The sequence below is a fragment of the Spea bombifrons genome, chromosome 4, assembly GCF_027358695.1.
Source record: "Spea bombifrons isolate aSpeBom1 chromosome 4, aSpeBom1.2.pri, whole genome shotgun sequence".
Classification (NCBI taxonomy): domain Eukaryota; kingdom Metazoa; phylum Chordata; class Amphibia; order Anura; family Pelobatidae; genus Spea; species Spea bombifrons.
In genome coordinates, this window is record NC_071090.1 from 78,081,252 (window position 1) to 78,101,391 (window position 20,140).

The following is a 20,140-nucleotide window of genomic DNA, read 5'->3' on the forward strand; positions in this document are numbered from 1 at the left end:
GTTGTAGCTACATGGCCTCAAACAGACAGACCACCAGCGCCTTAAGGTTTATACATGAGATATGCAGCCTGCAGAATTGTGATCTATTATTACATAGAGATAGCGTTTTTTCTGACTGTTTTACCAATAGAAGAACGCATTAAAACCAAGCAAAAACCACAAATTAAAGACTTACCATATATATATCACTTTTTAAAAAATAAATAAAAAACACAACATACCAGATTTATTTCGCGTACCCGGGAATGTAGGGAAAAGTGACTAGACGGATTATGTGCAAATGAAAAAGACAAGGGTTGGCATGAGAGAACGCATTGTTTCATTGTCATGAAGACCCTTTTATTTTGGGGATATGATTTCCTCTTGAACCAGAGTAAAAACAATGCAGAATATCACATCAGCAAACCGAAAAGGACCATGAGCTCAAACTTTACGAGGACTAAATTTAACAAAACCAAAATGATTTCCTTTGCTGACTTCCTGACATCTGGCTTTTGTCTATTGTTTCCAATGGCAGTCAGTATCCTGCTTTACGTACAATGAATTAACTCCTACCGTACTTACCCTGTGAAGAGTCACTGTTTGCTGCTCCCATATTGCGGTTTCTTCCATTACAGTGTTCTGAAAAGAGAAGGGGAAAAATTGATTATTGGAAAGGCAAAAAAAACACAATGCAAAAATAGATGCCCCTGTTGAAAGTCACAGGAGAATTCCAGCTAGCCCTGATTCAGCAGCGTTTGCCAGAGGCTTTTAGCTGTGGAGACGCCAAACTAGGCAAGTCCCGGACAGCCGCCTTTGGACAAGGCTGTCGTACATCGAACTGTCAGACTGAGTTTGCTCTGAGAGCTCAGACATCCTCTTCCCACTTCTTTCACTGAAAACCTCAACAACAATCAAAGCGTTTGCATGGGGGAATTTTACTGGATACAACGAAAACAGAGTTACTCAACGACTGACTGCTGGAATGCGCACAAAACACAAAATCTACGGGGCAAAAATATGTACAATAGAGAAGCCAGGAAGAGAATCGGCCTCACATCAATAAAAACACGCAGCAAATGCCAGATAACGGCTACTGAATTTCTACAAAAACAACAACATTGGGTCAGGAACCTGCAGACCTCTTTATAAAGAAAGAGGATGATGCTTAAACAAACTCCCAAGAGACAGTTACGTGTCAGAGGTTTTCATAGAGACTGGGATTTTTTCCTCTATAGATTCACAATAAATCAAATAAAATCAAGTTAGCTTTTATATTTACATATACGTACTACACAATGTGTGCTTCGTGGCTTTCAAGTGCCTCCCATATCTGTCACTTGCTGGAGGCAGTCGGCTGCGCTGGTTTCATGCCAGCCTTTCCACAAAACAGATGACAGAAACGTATACATTTTAGGGCAGAGAGCAGCCCACCACATTGAGTAGCCCACCAATGAACTCTCTGCAAAAATTCAATATCTTTCTGTATAGCCCAGAGCATGTCAGAGATGACAGAAAAGCCCAGAGAGAAAAGCTTCAACGCAACGTCTGCAGGGTTAAACCTTCCGCCTCATACCAATTTTGGGCAACCTTACGCCAGGTAAGAAAAAATAAATAAATAAATCACAAAACATGGTATTTACGATCTGGTGAGGGCATTTATCTTTATACCATACTGGATTATCTTAATTAAAATGACATGTGCGTGATGAGCAAGCTATGAATAACATGGTTCAACTGCCTAACTGATTTGGTGAAGTCTACTTTATGACTAGTTTAACCGCTGAGCAACTATGGCGTTATTCTTCAGTAAGAAAGAAACTAGCAACAGCTTGAGGTTTCAGACCGGCCCAACTAATTATATGTTTTCATGCAAGAAGTATTTGCTTCCTTAAAGGAAACAAATGTTGAAATACAAAGTGCTCTACTTAGGAAGAAAGTAAAGAAAGCGGCTTCTTTTTGTCAGCTGGAAAAAGCACATTTGTTCTTCAGCAAAATGATTTCTGAAACCAAGACACTGCCATGTTTAAAAGGTAGGACTAAAACATGACTTAAATGACTAATACAAAACACATTACAGACAATGGTAATCAACATTTTAAGTTAAACAGAGCAACGCAGTTACACCACAACACACCAATACATTATTCGCCATTCCAGGACCACAGTGTCTACCATCCAAGATGAACTTCCTGGGATGGCGAGACGATACAGTTCCCCAAGCGCTTACTTTACAAATTACAGTATTTATCGGCGCATACCACGCACCGGGGTATAACACGCACCCCTGTCCGGACCGGAAGTGAGGGAGACGCCGCTGCAAATCATGCAGCTGTAGGATTTATTGGCGTATAACACGCAGGTAGGTTTTCCTCTTCTTATTTTAGTTATAAAAGTGCGTGTTATACGCCGATAAATACGGTAAGTTATCATTATACCAGCCGAGTTCTGATGACCCTTTATAGGATGGCACAAACAGGTGGGCATCCATTCAGCTATCAAGAAAAAAAATCCACTTAAAGCAGTGAAAAGGGTTCTTTGCTGCAAGAACAATAAAGATGTGGAATTCACTACCCACAGAGATTGTGCCATCAAGTTCATTAGATTCCTTTAAAGATATGGGCTAGACTATATTTTTTAGCAAAAAAAAAAAAATCTACAGGGATATAACAGGTTTCAAGGACACTATTAATTCTAGTTTGTTGATCCAGTGGTTCAGTTATTTATACAGAGAACACCGACTTTGTTGAGCATATATAATATAATTTTTATATACACACACTTAATATATTATTAGTGTGTGTGTGTGTGTGTGTGTGTGTGTGTCTTATGAGATTTGGACATGGGGATTATAAATATAAAGTAAGTTTTTTTTTTTCTTTTTTGGAGCACTTTTGGTAAAAAAAAAAATATATACTTATTACAACATAATATTTTTGCGGTATTTTCTTTTTTTGAACGTCTCGAAACCAAATACACCGGTAGAATTCCGAGCAGCAGTTTTGTCATACTTTTATACATTGACCCCCCCCCCAGATTAATTTAATTTAACCGTCTTTTATCACTTTTTTTTTTCTTTAACCTGACTAATGATACTATATGGCTTTAACATCCATATGCCCCGCTGGACTACATAGTTAGCTATGGGAACACTTATACCTAAATCCAAACAATATTAATATAAATTCACAACGCAGCAAAACACTTTAAATTTAGAAACATATATGGAGTACTATTTTGCATTGTAATCTGGTTTTAATTCTGTGATCAAGAATCCCTCATACTAAAGTACAAGGAGGTAAATGATACATTTTTTATTGCAGTTTTAAAATTGGCATAAATGAATCTAAAATTAAGACTCACAAACAAGTTAGTTTCTGACAGAGGATGAGGAGGAAAGCGAAGGAACGTACAGATTATAACAGCTTCCAAAAGAAGTCAAGAGAACAGGTAAAAGTGTGATGGCTTCTCTTTTACGGCCATCGTTACAAGGGTCAGAAAGATAACAATATTACTAAACCCTCACGTATCAGCGCCCGAGTTATAAAAACCCTACAACCAAGCAATGCCGCAGCATTCAGCGGACAGAGAGTTTCTTACAAAGGCAGAACGAGCACCAGGATGCCGATACTAGTAACACCCGGTTTCCATTTGCAGGTTTGGACACATGCGAATTGTCAGTTGTCAGCGTAAAAGTATTAATCAGCAAGTTCCTTCCCACTCAATTAGTTTTTAAAAATGGCTGTATTAGAATTTCCAGATATTCCTGTCTCACGATAAAAGCTGAGTATTTGAGAGCTACTTTAGAGGGATACTCCAGCTATGCAGCACCAGCATGAAGAAGCATATCACTTTACAAGAGTCAAAAGCAAAGAGATCCCGGAAACCAAAGCAGACTAAGTCATACTGCCCGGATGGAGAAGAGTCCAGCTTCGCCTTGGAAATTGGTTGTTGCCGTAATTTGTATTATATATATATAATATATAATATTTACATCTGTAGCGACTGGTCTCAAGAAGCAATGTATGTTGCTGAGCAAGACTCGAAACGGAAGCCAAAGAAGCTGCCAAACAGACCATGTTATACAAGAAAGAGGTTTCTCTGGAATTCATTAGCATAGGTGGTGCGGCAGTAAGAGTTTTATAGAATAGTTTCTCACGCCACTTAGGTAATTAGGTGTCATCCCGGTCTCGGACTGACACCTGGAACTTAACTTTTCAATCCTGATGTGCAGTGTTGACACTGTATTGCGCCATATTTATGTATATTTACAGCATACTAAACACAATGTGTTTATTGTATGGGAGATTTGTCGAGCCCAAAAGCACAACTTTTACTGTATGAATATCTACAAAATCATATTATAATAATCCCTATTAATGAAAGTAGGGCAACATATCAAGGTCAAAACATGAAGCAGGGGGATTTGTAAGTCCAAATACATACCAAGATGATTAGTAATTACCGAATACATCCCTGGCTAATCACACTACTATTTTCATGCTATATGAAACGCCACGCAATTATTAAAACTTACATAAATGAATGCCAATTTAAAAAAAAAACAAAAAAAACCCACAACTTTGGTGCAACTTGCTTCTTCCAACCACGTATCGGTTGAACACAGTTTAAATTAACAATGCCCTCTCATTAAGTGAAGTAAACTTATATAAAATTATTGCTCGATCCGCAGGTCCGCACAACATCTGGTCAACCTATACCTCAAAAGCTAAACAATAAGAAATTACTAAATAAGAGCGATCATGTCCTTGAAGACATCAAAATACAAGCGTCAAAAGCATGAAAGCTAAGTAACATGTTGCACCCCGCCAATACAGCGGATCATTAAGATGTACAAGAAGAAGTATCAGCAAAGCATCGGGCAAAAAACCCTGAACTCACGGCAGGTGAAGACCATATGCTAGTAAAAACGTACTAGACAAATGAGTCTACACTTTACATTCACTTGGATGAGAAACTACTACTTAAATCTGGCATGCACTATACACAAAAAATAATTAAAAAAAAAATTATATACCTTTGTACCAGATATATTAAAACCTGTTGTGTTCATAGCAGTAGAAGAGAAAAAGATTATGAATATTAAGTCTAAGTCCTCAATTTTTTTGTCATTTTCTATTTGGGACAAACTTTCAAACTCTGCAAGAATTTGGGCACAATACCCTTTTTTTTTTTAGGATTTATAAGAAAGGAGGGGGGGGGGGTATGTGATCTAGAGAAACATCAGAACAAACGTAAATGAAGCTGACATGGCCATCAGCAACAGAATGCAACTGATGGAGACAGGGTGTCATGTCTAAAAACATATATGCTGTTCCACCCGGGGGCATAGAGAAAAATCAAAACCGGAGACAGAATATTATGGGACGTGTGACAGTCTGAAACGCCTACAAAGCCGGCTTCAACATCAGAGATCTCCTCAAGGGTCATCGTCCACAAAATGCAAAAGGAAATAATCCATATCTACGGTTTAGATGAACAAAACGCCCTCTGGGAATCAAAACAGTTGGTAACAATAAGAATGAGGCCTTTATTAACCAATCAGATAGGGCTAAACCACAAATGTATATTGCAATATGAATATCATTGATGGACCAAAAGAGAAGTATAAGCAGCACTATTAAAGCTCTTAACATGTCTTCCTGGGAAGACAAGATCTTCTTACCAAGTATTACTATGGGAACTGGTACGTTATGAGAGGAAAGCATTCCCCAAACAATAAGTGGAAATCTAATACATAATATTATGAGCCAAGGCGGATCTTTTACCGCCAGCAGTTTTGATGTACACTTTCATTAATGTTACATTAGCAACGTTCCTAAATATACGGACACGGGAAATCGACTCAAAACGGGTGAAGAGTAGTAGCCCCGACGTTGCTGGCAAGATATCGTCTGAGCTCTTGCATTCAGAAACTGGCATATTGATAGAAAAGGAAGAAGGTAGACATAGAACCCGGCAACAAAGTAAGCAGGAAAGCCAACACGCATTTTACAAAACCAATTAAATAATCACTTAAGATGCTTATTGCAGCACAAAAAACAAGATGGGCAAAAACATGGGAGATGATGTTAGGCCTAGTAACATGTTTTTTTTCCCCCTGTGTAAAAAGTCACATTTTAGGCGGTTGTTCCCCTTAACAGCTTTTACTATGCTGTAAACAAACAAAATAAGATAAAATTAATGGCTACATAAAAGGCCACATAATGCAACTTTGGGGCTAGCGCGTCTTCAAAGCTTTTGAATAGACATCATGAGATCCCTCAGTGTAATAAGACTAGGACATTTTTATATCATAGGACACCTTTATATTATGCTGGGTCACCAACAGTCCAGGGTATTCCACAAGGGGCATTTGGCACTTCCCATGTAGTAATTTTATAGATCTCCGCTAAAGCAGTAGTCATGATACATAAATTCCTCACGCAGAATACATACAACAGCAGCAAGGTACTGAGAGGCTTCAGTTACTGGATGCCACTGTGCTACGCTACTGTTTTGGTCTCTGTTCCTAATGTTTATGGAAAGTGAATAAAGTCCAAGGATATTTAAAAAAGGGACACATAAGGGATCCCGACTTTTCTTTTTTTGCAGCTGCGGATGGATGACGGAGGATGAGCCCGCAAGGGTAGTCTGCACTATGGACATCTTGAACCAACACTGCACACTTTCTATTTAGGTGTTTGGAGGAGAAAAAAAAACTAATCTGCTTAATGGTAATAGCATTTTTCTTACACAAAGTCTATTTCTTATAAGGGGGTATGGCTATGGTAGCAGGCCTGCCAAACCAACTCAACCAGGGGATATTTGTGAAAACCAGCCATAATTCCTGGGCTGGCACCAAAAAGGTAGTCTGAGGAACCAGCAGCTGTTCTTCTACACATTCATCCCAGATAAGGTCACAAACAGTTTAGGGATAACAATACAGACAGCCCATCACTTTACTGGGGACTCCCTACACCGAGACTGGATCACCATATGCAATGCATCACATAGCGGCCAGTCTTTTCTATACTGTTGTGTCAAGACTAGAAGACAACAAAATAGAATCTAATGCGGCTATTGACTAACATCTTCATTTAGGACACATTTATCAAGCCCTTATACTGAGGCATTTCACGTCTAAAGCCTTTACAGTAAAGACAATAAAAGGGAACTGTACTCAGCCGTTCTGCCATAGAAACTGGTGTGAGATTCAGGAATACAGCGGTCAGGATTCTAATTATGGAGGACTACGCGAGACCTTAAGTATGTTATGTAACAAATTAACTGCTCACAAATAAATTACTTCCTGTGTCGTAATCCCCTCTCTCCATCAGCTCCGTATGTGGTCATTACTATTCCATCTAAAAATAAAAAGCAGGATAGCTGCTTAACCCATATTGCAAATATTACATGTTTTTCCTTAGTAAGCAAAATAAAAAAATAAAATAAACTCAAATAAAAAAAATAAGTTTATGTTAGCAGTTCACATCTTCACCCTGGTCTAAGGTCATTTTAGGTATATAGCATTTTTTCCTAACAGACTACATTTTTCTAAACCCTTCTTATTACCTATATCATATATTTATAAATGGGGGGTAATAGAGATACTAAGGTACTAGGGGGAAAAAAATGAGATGGCTAGAGCAGAAATTAAAAAAAATATATATGTCAACTAAAAATCTGAAAGTAAACATTTTGAAATAGTTTACTTGTGTTCTAGCAAGTCTTTGGCAACCAGCTGACAGATTGCCTTAGTGCTCATCATTCCACATGTTGTAACTATGAAGGTCACCTCCCATATTCCCGCGGCAGATGTAATCTGAATGCCTGCAGTCACAGCACACAAACAAAACTGTTCCATCCCAAAATCAGAAGCCAAGCAAACCCATCCCAACCCTTTTTATTTAGCACAGGCTTCTTTACATACTGCTTTTCAGCTTCACATCAGATCTCCACTATTTCAGGGAACGGGGTATACAGGTTACTAAACAGTTCCTGACTGAATCAACCATTTCCAGGTCTTCGAAAGCAAGATTCTCTCAGATGTATAGGCCTTGCAACATATCACTGTACTGAGATAAGTATACACATTCACCAAAAGGGCAGCTTTAGAACGCAATAAACATGTAATTCATTGTATCTGCTGAGCGGTATATTAAAATGGGCCTCCAAATAACCTTCAAACACTGGAAGTATACAATATCAGCAAATGTTATCTTGTCAAAGAACAAAGGACCCTTTATCGACACTGTAAACAAAAAAAAATGTACCCAAAAGAATTTTGGATTTGTTTCTGGCAGACTGGACGCAGACACACATGCTTACAAGCATTTATACATGCACACGGCTCTTACATAACGCACACACAAACATGTTCTGTGCACATTTTGTTTTGTAGTTCTAGGGTTTCATTGAGAAATGCTACTCAGAACCCTACATTTTTATTAAAAGGGACAATAGACCTAACTGGGCCCATCTAAGAGTCTGATTTCAGGCTCTGTGCCAGCGATGTATTTAAATTGGGTGCTGCCCTAGGATTGATCCAGGAAAGCTCCACCATTAGGACACTCAGCTTCAGCACATGAGAGGAAGCCTGATCACGCCATAGCCCTTGGTTTTGCTTCCTTCCCTGACCTGCTGGCCTAGACCAAAAGGAGTACTGTAAAGTTTTTTGCAGTTCTATACGTTAATATGTATATATGTACTATATGGTAGTAATATGGTAGTAATTCTCACTGAAAAGATTTCTGAAAGAAAGGTAGGGGGTAGTCCAAACAGCGACTTAGTGAAACATTTGTTATAAATACAGCAATTGGCAAATTACACAATGTTTCTATTTTCAGATCCATCCATACACAGGACAATATTTTGTCACCACAGCAACCAGGAGAGGGATCACAAAACACAATCTAGCCAATTGCACACAGCATCTTGGCATTTTCACAAGTCGTTACACTAGGTAGAAAACAATGAGTACTGGAAAACAAAACATTTTTTAAAAACGAATTGATGTTGAAGGCACCACTTATATGCTTCTAACTTAACCCCCTAGCCAATGAAGGGGATGTAAAAGCAGGGACTGGTGCTCTGTTTAATGTATGTTCACCAGTAGTTACACATTTTGTGCAAAATTTTGGAACCAGGTAGTTGACCATATCCTATCAGAATGTTCACTCCACACATACAAACACGCAACACATCCACGTAGTCACCAAGATGACTCCAGCATGAGTTACCCTGTTAAGCGCAGATCGGCAGGGATATTTGCCGTATGGCTGAGGTTAGCAAGAAAATCTTAATTTTTAATCGGTGTCATGTCAGATTGACAATGCAGATCCAACACAAACACATTAGTGCCTTTCCTTGCTTCCCACGTGGAGATGTGTGTGCATCAGACATTATGGCACCTTGGACATCTGACCAACCAGCCCAACATTGTGTAAACCGGTAAAGATGATCACCCCTAAAAAGCTACAGACTCAGAGGTGGAGAGGCTCTTCTCACCTTAGTGCATCTAAATTCTAAATCAACCAGTGCAGACCACAGACTCCATCAGTAAATGCAAAGTAAATACAGGCTTGGCGGGCTCCCAGTAATGCAGGGTCCTGCTTTCCCCACACTGCAACCTTTCCCAACTAAGATAGTATGCAGCCAAGGGATCATACCAATTAAGCAACAAGTTTCTCCTTCAAGGACTGGGTTGACCCTTTGAAAAGCATAATTAAGGCAACAAGGTGAGATTCCATTTTACCCACAGGTCCTTGTTTACTGAACAAAAGCAGAGTTTCAAAGCATTATGGTGGCGCTGCAAAAATATACTACTACTACTACGACCCGCATAACAATTCGTTAGAAGTGCGCTTTCTAGTCCATTATGTTTTGCAAGGATCCACTTGGTTTTGTACAGTAAGACACATATATTGTCACGTATTACTCCAAAAAACATCCAAAAAAGGCTTTATCGGCTTGCTCAGGAGGAACCGATTTTTTTTACACTACTGTTATAATTAAATGTCTAGACACTGGCATTGAAAACAAAAATCACCGCACTGTAAACAGGAATTAGACTGATTGGAGATGTAAGAGCTACAGTGACATAACCATGATTTCAAGAACTAAGAACTGTTGGCTTATGCTTCTCAATTTTTTAATAAAATACTCCTTGTTCCAGAACGGGGGGCCAAACGCTCCCTACAAACCTTACTTGCTAGGGAAGCCCATGAAATCATTCATAAGTTCTTTGGCCAATAGCAATCATTACGGCAGGCTATAACATTATTGCCAGAGCAACTGTACACTTAATATTCTCTCCCTGCACCTCTATGTTTGCCAAAACTATTTACTTATTCTTGCTACAGTCAATTTCACAACCCCACTGGTCCTATTTCTGATCTTCACCACAAAATAATAATATTACTATTCATGAATTTATTCCATCCCTTGGGCAGAAGCCAATTCCTATACTGGCAGCATTAGAACAGAGTGAAGAGAAGAGACAAGTTTGGGAAAGAAAAGGAATTTGTCGATGGCTGAATTCTGCTTAAAATAAAATGGTTTCTGGCCTTCTAAACACATCACACAAATGTAGTGATTATTTGTAAATTACAATGATACTCTAGGCCTATATATTCATTTGATGCGAATCAATAACTACAGCAGCATTCCAGAAAGATTTTCGATTGATCCCTAATTCAGTCACTTTTGTTCCCCATAGTGAATAACTAATTTTAAGATTTGTGAACAAAAACACTGTAAAGTAAGAATGCTTTCAAAAACTTGATAGTTTAATCATTTTACAAAATTGAGTGAACAGAATTTTTTTTTTTTTTTGTACGACCACCCTTTGCCTTTAAAACAGCATTAATTCTTCTAGGTACACTTACACATAGATTAAGGAACCTGTCAAGTAGGTTGTTCCAAACATCTTGGACAACTAACCACAGTTCTATGGATTTCAGCAAACTCAATTTCTTCTCTTACTTTCTTTGGGTAATCCCGGACAGACTTGATGCTGAGATCAGGGCTCTGTGGGGGCCATACCATCACTTACACTGTTGGCGATGGTATGGACTGTATTAAGATAGGTCTTGATTTTGACTGCACGTTTAGGGTTGATTGGCTCCAAATATATTCTGCAGCAATCAGATGCCTCCCTGATGGTATTGTGTGATGGATAAGTATCTGCCTGTACTTCTCCCCATTACAGAGATCGTTAATTCTAAACAAATCCCCAATATAATTTGAAGAAATCCAGCCCCAAACTTGCAAAGAACCTCTACCATGCTTCACTGTTGCCTGCTCATTTTTACTCATTCTTGTACCGCCATCCAGTGAATGGTCTTCTGCTACAGCTGAATATTTAAAATGTTTGTCCAGAGCACTTGCTGCCATTATTCTGCTCCCTAGTTCCTGTGTTTTCAGGAATAGTTGGGTAGCTTGGCTTAGTTTCCACATGAGAGGTTTGGCTTTTTGGACGCGGGTGTACCTGGGCCCTACTGTTTTCTGTCAATGATGAACATCTTCAAACTGCAAAGAGAAGCAAGCATCTTTCATCTGTTGCATTGCTGGTCCAACCACTACAACCACGATCCTCAACATTGTCTGTTTCTTTGTATTTCTTCAAATGAACTTGGACAGAACATCTGCAAACCCCTGTCTGCCTTGAAATTTCTGCTGATGCAGTATAACTACCTTGTGTCTGGTTGCTGTGCCAAGTCTTTCCAAGGTGTATGAGTATGGACATTAAACAGTCTTTAGCAACCCTGTTCGTTATTTACATTAGTGAGATTGGATGTTCCTCACCCAGTTTTATTCCTCCTACACAGCTGTTTTTGTTTCAGTTAATGATTGTGTTCCGACCTACATATTAAATTGATGATCATTAGCACATGTTTAATCGTACACCTAACTATATGCCTCCAAAATCCCTGATTTTGGAGTGTACCTAGAAGAAATGATGCTTCTTTGAAGGCAAAGGGTGGTCACACCAAATATTGAGTTAGGAGGTTTCTTCTGATGACTCGCTTTGCATTGTGTTGAATTTAAAAACAAACATGTTTTTGAAAGCATTACTTTACTAGCAAAAATACCGTACTAATACTTTATATTTTTGAATATTAAGAGAACTGTGCTCACAGCATTGTGTTTGACCAGATATCTACCAGGGACAGATCAAGCAGACTGAGGCTCTACTAGTTACTCTTTATTCTGGAAATGTTCCAATTTATGATGCATTTTACTAGATAAACACTGCATAACCAAGTAAATACATTCTGCTCCCATGTAAAATAATTTCTCCCGCATTTCCCTTGTGATCAGGAAGTTATATTGTTGGATTTAGCTGGTGAAACTCTAGAAACCCATCTGAAAAACACTAAAAGCAACTAAACATTGCTTTTTTCTTTATATACATGGATACACCCCTCCCCCGACCCTTTAACTGCACATCATTTTGTATAGGCCTAATTTGAGCATGAGGCCAACAAGAATGTGAACAAAGCAATTTTATAATTTGACTGATAATGACAGGACATAAGGTTGGGATAAGAGGAAAAAAAAGAAATTATTTTGTCAATTTAGGAAGACAGGAGTCACCCTGTGAGGAAACCCAGAGCACAACAGTCATCGGCTAATGTTGTATGCAACTTACATGCTGCAAGGTGGTAAAAAAAAATAAATTCAGCCACGTGTGTAAACAGTGTAGGGAGAGTCAAATTTGGTCAGCAATGTAAAATCAAAACTGTATATTGTGTTACCTTAAAGGCTTGGAATCAAAAAAAAAAAAAAAAAAAAAAAAAAAAAAAAAGATATGAGCAAAATATTTCTACCTTATGTTAACTTTCTACTAGTCAGAAACTGCAATTTGCTGGTGCAAACCTTGCTTTTTCTGGATTAGCTACACAAGTCTAGAAGATTTCCAGCACGTTACACAGATGGGGAGACAGAGAAGACCAATTTGTTTCTACAATAAATAAACCCAATACCAAAAAAAAAAAGCAATAGAAAAAAAAACAGACCCATTCGGCCATCTACTCTGCCCACTCTTCCTGATGCGAAGACGCAAACCTTCATCAGTCCTTGATCTTGTCTTCAATTCAGGATTGCGACAGCAGACTCTGTAGCGCCGTTACAACAAGTAAAATAAATGACAAATTTGGAATGACACAGGCTAACACGTACAGAATAAAGAGAGGGCCCTGCACTTGCAAGTTTACAACCTTCGCCATGAATGATTAGATTCACCGTATTAGCCTTTATCCCATGGTGACAGCGGGAACTCGCACCATTTGCTGGAGAGCTACGTCGGCGCTGCCGTTTGTGCACAGGGTGGGAACCAGAACTAAGGACATTGCTAAATTTCAGGTAAGTTTCCATTACAAGCTACACTACCCAAAAAAATATGTACAATCACAATACTAGGACTGTCCCCTAACTTTTTCTTCAATGTTACACAGATGGCGGGTAAAAAGTCACTTATCAGAAACAGGGGTGGTTGTGGAAACCCTTAATCCTTGTATCCACCCATTCATATAAATCACCAATTCTGACTTTACACAATCCAAAAGGCACCCACCCAAAATTAACAAAACCGCATTGGTGACGACACTTCAGTTACGGCTCCTGATACCTATTCAAAGCGAACTGACTACTCCAGATTAAATACAAGGTGTCATCTACATGCCAACATTTAGAGCGTTGTGTCATACGGAACACAATATAATGGCACAGCTACAGCGTTACGTCCTGTTTGTACAGTCACTTACCAGCATATCAAGATTAACCAGTTACAAAACGCAACCCAACCAAAAGATGGAAGTCACCGGAGTGGGTGTGGAATAAACACAAGCACAATACTAAAACTAACTCTTCACAGTAATGTTATTCCATAGTCAAGTAAAAAATGGAAACAAGGAGAGCTTTTCATCTCTTGGTGTACGCTAATAAAACTGCAACAAAAAAAGGAAAAAGAAAAAGGGAAAGCCAAATAACACAACTCAAGGACTTAATAGGGGCAACTAGGTGTTGTAATATATATAAAAAAAATAACCACCAAATCTTCATATACATTATAACTATTGAAGCCCAATGGCCACAATATACAGTTAGATGTGTTGGCACGAGCAGACCCAAGAAGTACCCGGTGCAGTAATGCTACATGCAATGCAGCTTTCCATCCACACTGCGTGAAAAATACAGAGTATTTAAACGTATCCGATCTTTTTCCAAGAGAAAGGACTATGCAGCGCCATAAAAAAAAAAAAATCTTCACACACAAAATTGGTCTGTTTTATTGCCATGTTCTCAATGGAATTTGGCAGGCATCAAAGCCCTTATCACTAGTCTATATTTGAAACTTGGGATGCCAGTGACGTTAACCATTGCCTGGCCACAAATTTTTCACATTCTTAAAGACCTAGACGTTTGACGCGCATTCTAAATCTGCGTGTGAAGAACGCTTTGAGACGGAGCAGTCCCTTAAAAGAACGGGATCCGAGTCCCATCCATAATAAAACAATAGCGTACAGAGGCTCCGTTTAACATGAAGCTTTTGTCGCGAATACTGCAAGTAACGAACTATGCCAGCATAAATCATGAGACTGCAGGTCAGAAAGCAAGGAGTGTTCTCTCTTATCGCTCAAGGTTTACAAAGTGTACATACCAATACGTGGCCTCACATCGAAACTGCAGAGTTTCACTCGGCACAGGAACACCTAACTATCCAGCAACAGACGAGAAGCACGAGATCTCCAGACTCCCAGCAGATGATTTAAACACAGATCCAGGACTCCAAAATGATCTCAACCTCGTATTACTACTATATAACAACCTGCCGCACCATGATCCTCCACCCTTACCCCGAAGCAATGTGGTAATTACACGCAGCACAAGGGAAGCAGGTCACAGCACACCCACACATGCACCTGCATCGGGAACACACAGCTCTCACCATGAACTCACCCGCTCCAACCAAGAGTCAACCATTCTACCTGTGCGATACGTTTATCCCACTGTACCACGCTACAGAATTTGATGGTGCCATATAAAATAGCAATAACAATAAAACTAATAGGGCTTTATTACCTATATTTATTTTTTCAAAACTCTAATTTTTATTGTGATTTTCAACTTTTATGTATCAGTTTTTTTCCCGAACACTGGCCAGCCTTTAAACAATATTTACCGTATAAAAAAAAACAAAGTATGCTTAAATAAATCTGACACAAATGTCGCTTACAGCAAAGCAGTGGAAGCCCTGAGTCTAACGCCTAAGGTATACACAGCTCAGTGCTTGCATCCTACATATTCCCTGCGTTGTGTCTATTGTTTTTGCGCAGGACAGGTGAACTGCGCTGATAATGTTTGGTGTGGACTATATCTATAGTGCAATGCCCTGTGCCAACTCATCCATTATATAAAGACACAGAACACATGATTAAAGAAACCAACGCAACATGTTGCACCAAATATAATTTTTATGTCCTTAAAAGGGTCCAAGTGCAATTATCACGCAGGGCTTGCGTTATCGGCCAGAGAACACTGGTGAATATTCCTAAAGGTAAACGCATGCTGGAAACAAAAGTTCCATTTAACGTGTATAAATATCACTATATTCGACATTCAAGAAGGAATTCGGCTCTTGTGATTCTTCTAAACAGGAGGATCTCCACCCTTCCCTTCCTTTCGGTGTCAGGAGGAGGTAAGGAGCAGAGATCCCAGGCCATTCTCACCCCACCCCCACATGATAAAGCAATGCACACAGGGAGGCAACAGCAGAGGTAGAACTCTCATAATCTCACAATGTGTACTGTCACCCTAGAAAGAATCACACTTGTGGCAGGGGGAGGGGGACACACCAACACATTCCTTTCCAAATAGGAAAAGAAATACCATGCACTCATTAAGCTGTCACTTCCACATACATGGAGAATGGAGAACTGATAGATCACAGGTCAGACAGCACCTGCATTCTATTTATTGAGGTTTAGTCTGATCCAATACACTTGGATGCAGGACATCCCACACACTTGCCTTATGGGCTTCTTAACCCCGAGCAGCCTGTAACAGCTGACAGCCAAAAGGGTCTCGAAAATAATCAAGGCACATGCTATTATTAGTGTCCCTGCAAAAAAGACACAGGGCGGCCTCTGTGTGCACAGAACACCACATCTGACACAACAGCTCAACGGCCACTGACATATGAACAGGCGATGGGACACAATGCATTAAATCGTGTGTGTGTGTGTAGCGCTGCAATCCTGCTGTTCGAGCTGCAATGCAGATCAATACTCGACAAACCACAAATCCAATATAGTAGATGCTCTCATGCCATAAGTTCACAGGGCATATACCGCTTATACAGACTTGGCGTGTGTGCTAGCAATCGACGCACAACCCCTTTCCTGACAAAAGAGCTGCAGCCAATATATCTTACTAGAAAAATAATCCCACTACCCGGCCCATTACCCCACCCCCATCACACGGTACGGCGGTGTCAGAGGCTCCCTGTCCAGTAAGTAAATATCCCCACTTAAGAAGCACCAAAGCCGATTAAATATCCCACTAAACAGGGCCGGCTTCCAGCCCTCTCCCACACAGAGATCCGTTCACTGCCGCACACACAGCACCGGAAACTTCATACTGCGTAACAGGCTATGCATGCGCTATCCCCGGTACAGAAAACTATGCCGGAGCATCCATGTCTCTTTAGTACAGCGGCATTACGGCGCTAAGGACTATGTAGGCGCCACAGCACCCGGCGCCCTCCTGTCTCGCTTACCTTATTGGCAGCGGTTCTGGCCGACATCTTGTCTCCTTGTACACAAGCCCCCCAGGCCTGCTTCTCCCTGGAGGGTTGGTGTCAGTGATCCCCCCCAGCCCGGAGAAAGTGTCTCCTCCACCTCCTCTTCACGCCGCCCGAATACACATCTTCAAGGGGCGGGGAACTCAACTTTCACGGAAGGGAAGCAGCGGTCCCCAGCGCTGGAGTTACCGGGAGGAGTCCCGCCGGGAATGCGGGCAGACGGGGCACACACGCCAAAAGTTTTGTATTCCCAGGTATTCCTGGCACGGCACCTGGTCCGGAGGGAGAGGCGACGCGCGTCACTTATGGCCGGGTTTAATAACGGTTCCTGGGACAGAGCGCCGTATCCTGCCTCAGCTCGTACTTCCCAGGGGCTCGTCTGTACAATGGCAGCGGAACCCGGCTACGTGTGTCTCCGGCCCACCCCCGCCTCCTCCCACCCCCGCCTCCTCCCACCACGGCCACAGGCCTCCTCTCTCCAAGCAACCACGGACATGGCCGTGTGGGAGAGACCACTCCCTGTGCGGGGGGAGCAGGCAGCACACAACACGGATCCACCGCTGCGGCTAATCCCTCTCTGGCATCTACATTTAACAAACCCTGATTAAAATAATACAAGAAAGGCTTTATTCCCGACCCCACCCGTGTATATTCTCGGATATGAGTGAGTGGATTTATATCTCTGGATGCGCCACCCCCGTGTGCTGTTTTTACGGCCCTTCCAGCGGTCCTGACTGGAAGCAGGAGTAGAGGGCACTGGGATACGCGGCTGGTGTGCGGCCAGAACCGGACACTGAATGAAAGTAACACAACCCGCTGCACACCTCACAACACAGAGCATTCCTTTAACGCTTATTCCTGGGTCCAAACAAATAACCAGGGGTGGGAGAGACACATTCCACTCCTATCACAAAGCATATACAGTATATTCCTTGTAGCAATTCCTATTGACAGATGTAACGCTCTCATTGATTTATGTGGCCTACAGAGAAATAGCGCAGAAGATGTCCATTTGTAGAAAGTACAGAGATCAAACTATCCATTATATACTATAATATAATCTGCCGCTCAAAAGCAACGCTAAAAAAGTACTCTTATATGCACCATTACACCAGGACCATTTACAACACATATAATAGAGTGTAATAGTATTACCATCACAAGAGCTGATTAAAGGTACTGAGATGCCTGCCTGGCCCTCACTTACCAATGAAAATACAATTCCTGGGATTACACATTCATAATAGTATTATATATGATGTATGTACATACGACGTACCACAGGGAGTACCAATTACACACGGAAATCACGCCTAGAAAATGCTATGATGGCTTACTTTGTGAAACACCATATGTGAGCCGTAATGAAATAGAGTATATATTCAATGAATTGGAACAGTGGTCGCATAGGAACATTAACCCACTTCATTAATGGAAAGCTTATGGCTGAAATTAAGAACATCATGAAATAGATAAAAAGAAGGATCTGTGTGATTTGAAGCTGGGTCGGATTTGATGTAAATACACACATGCACATACACACACACACACACAATGGATTTGATGTAGACACACACACTCAGAATAATGGAGAAAGAGAGGGGCATTATTGCGTGAGTGATAGCGATTGACAAATAATTTAGTTTTCCGAATGGAAAAGCCCGCAGTGAAAGGGCAGGAAACTGAATTTGTCCTCTCTGTCTATGTAGTTAGAAAGCAATATCATAAAAGTCCCTGTTGATGTAATGGTCAGCCGTCCCAATACTTTTGTCCATATGGTATATATATATATATATATATATATATATATATATGTGTGTGTGTTTTAGGTTATTCAATGTAAAGCATTATTTGTAGTAAGTGAAACTTTTTCATTAAAATACTCCTATGTATATATAAAAGAAATATGTTCCTTCCACCTCTAATATATATATAAAGTATAACTTTTTTTGGAATTTGTTTAAACATCTCCTCTTCTTGTAACTTGATTTAAAAAAGGAGAACTAACACTTTGAACTAATTAGCTTTGTTTAATAAGAAGAAATAGTCAACAAAAATTCCCGTAGGTGTTGATTAATGTGGGCCTGGCATCCACAGATCACGTGTTCACATTGATTAATGAAAAATGATCTGTGTGCTGTGGTTGGAGCACTGACAGTAAACATATAAATCTAAAGATAATTAATGACGCTTATTGTTGCCAGTGAAAATGATTTTTGCTCACCCACAATCTCAAAATGTATTATTTTATGTTTTTTCTTTTATTTTTGGGTGTTCGACTTCTTCAATGGCTTAGAACATTTACAATTAAAAACCATGACAGTCCTGAAGAATTAAATTACAGGGGGATATTATCGGTGTTTATCTAGTTGTATAGCGCCATCATTTTCCGCAGCTTTGTACATTGGGGTATTGATGGCATGGTCTAATTGTATATGCTGGAATGGGGAATATTATTATATTTTTATGTATACTTTGTACATTTTGCTTCTGTTTCTTTAACAAGATGATAGTTCTTTGTAGTTTGCATATAGATTTCACATGTTGCTGTCCAGCACATGTAAAGTGTTGCCCTGAGGCATATATATGTATAAGGGAAAATGTATAGGATTCCATAAGGGAATTAAATATCCTGTAACAAGCGCAGGTCAGCAGCATGTAAAATGTACATATGCCCTGGAGAAAATAGGCAATGTGGTCATCCTACTATGTTAAAATATATACCTACTCTATGGGTTATATAAAAGGTTTTACTAACCCATGACCCTTAATTAAGCACAAAACCACCCTTATCTTTTAGGATTTTTTAAAAAATGTTCTACCTTTATCAATTCAAAGGAAGTAACAATGTTACATTGTAATGTGATGTAATGTGGGGACCAGAAATTGCTAAAACCTGGTAAGTATATTAATACTATACTATTTAAGGCTCACTGCTATATATAAGGTGTGAGAGTGGGTTTTTTTAATGGTTAGTGAATGAGATGTTTTATGTCTCAGAATTAGCTATACATTCCCTACTCGTTCTGGTGTGTGATGTCATAGCGTCTCATACTTCAAGGTTTTAGATGCACTTCTGAAAAACAGGGTATCCTTTCACTATTGTACTTGAAGACGTATTCTATTTTGTTTTACAAGAGAACATTAAAAGAAACAAAGCTACTCAGTCTATAAGCCTGCATTTTGTATACAAAACCCCCCACTATTGTTTATACCATAATCAGTGGCTCATGCGGGCACTACTTACACAGTACTTACTTATTACTAAATACATTTACATGATATGTACAAAATGTATTCAGGTTGACTGCAGTTATGTGTAACCGGCCACAGGACAACCTCTTCCTTATACCT

The 20,140-nt window shown here is 39.9% G+C and overlaps 1 protein-coding gene across 7 annotated transcripts in view; it reads right to left on the bottom strand.

Annotated features, from left to right (window-relative positions):
* Window positions 1-20,140, bottom strand: part of TJP1 (tight junction protein 1) — a 135,740-nt gene that overhangs the window by 36,103 nt on the left and 79,497 nt on the right. For 5 of the 7 annotated variants that reach the window (XM_053465320.1, XM_053465316.1, XM_053465315.1 and 2 more), the window contains exon 3: window positions 565-621. In XM_053465320.1, coding sequence (XP_053321295.1) covers window positions 565-621 — 57 coding nt within the window. Of the gene's footprint in view, window positions 1-564; window positions 622-14,644; window positions 14,917-16,762; window positions 17,174-20,140 lie in introns of those variants that run through there. The other 2 variants (XM_053465318.1, XM_053465319.1) reach the window with 2 other exon arrangements.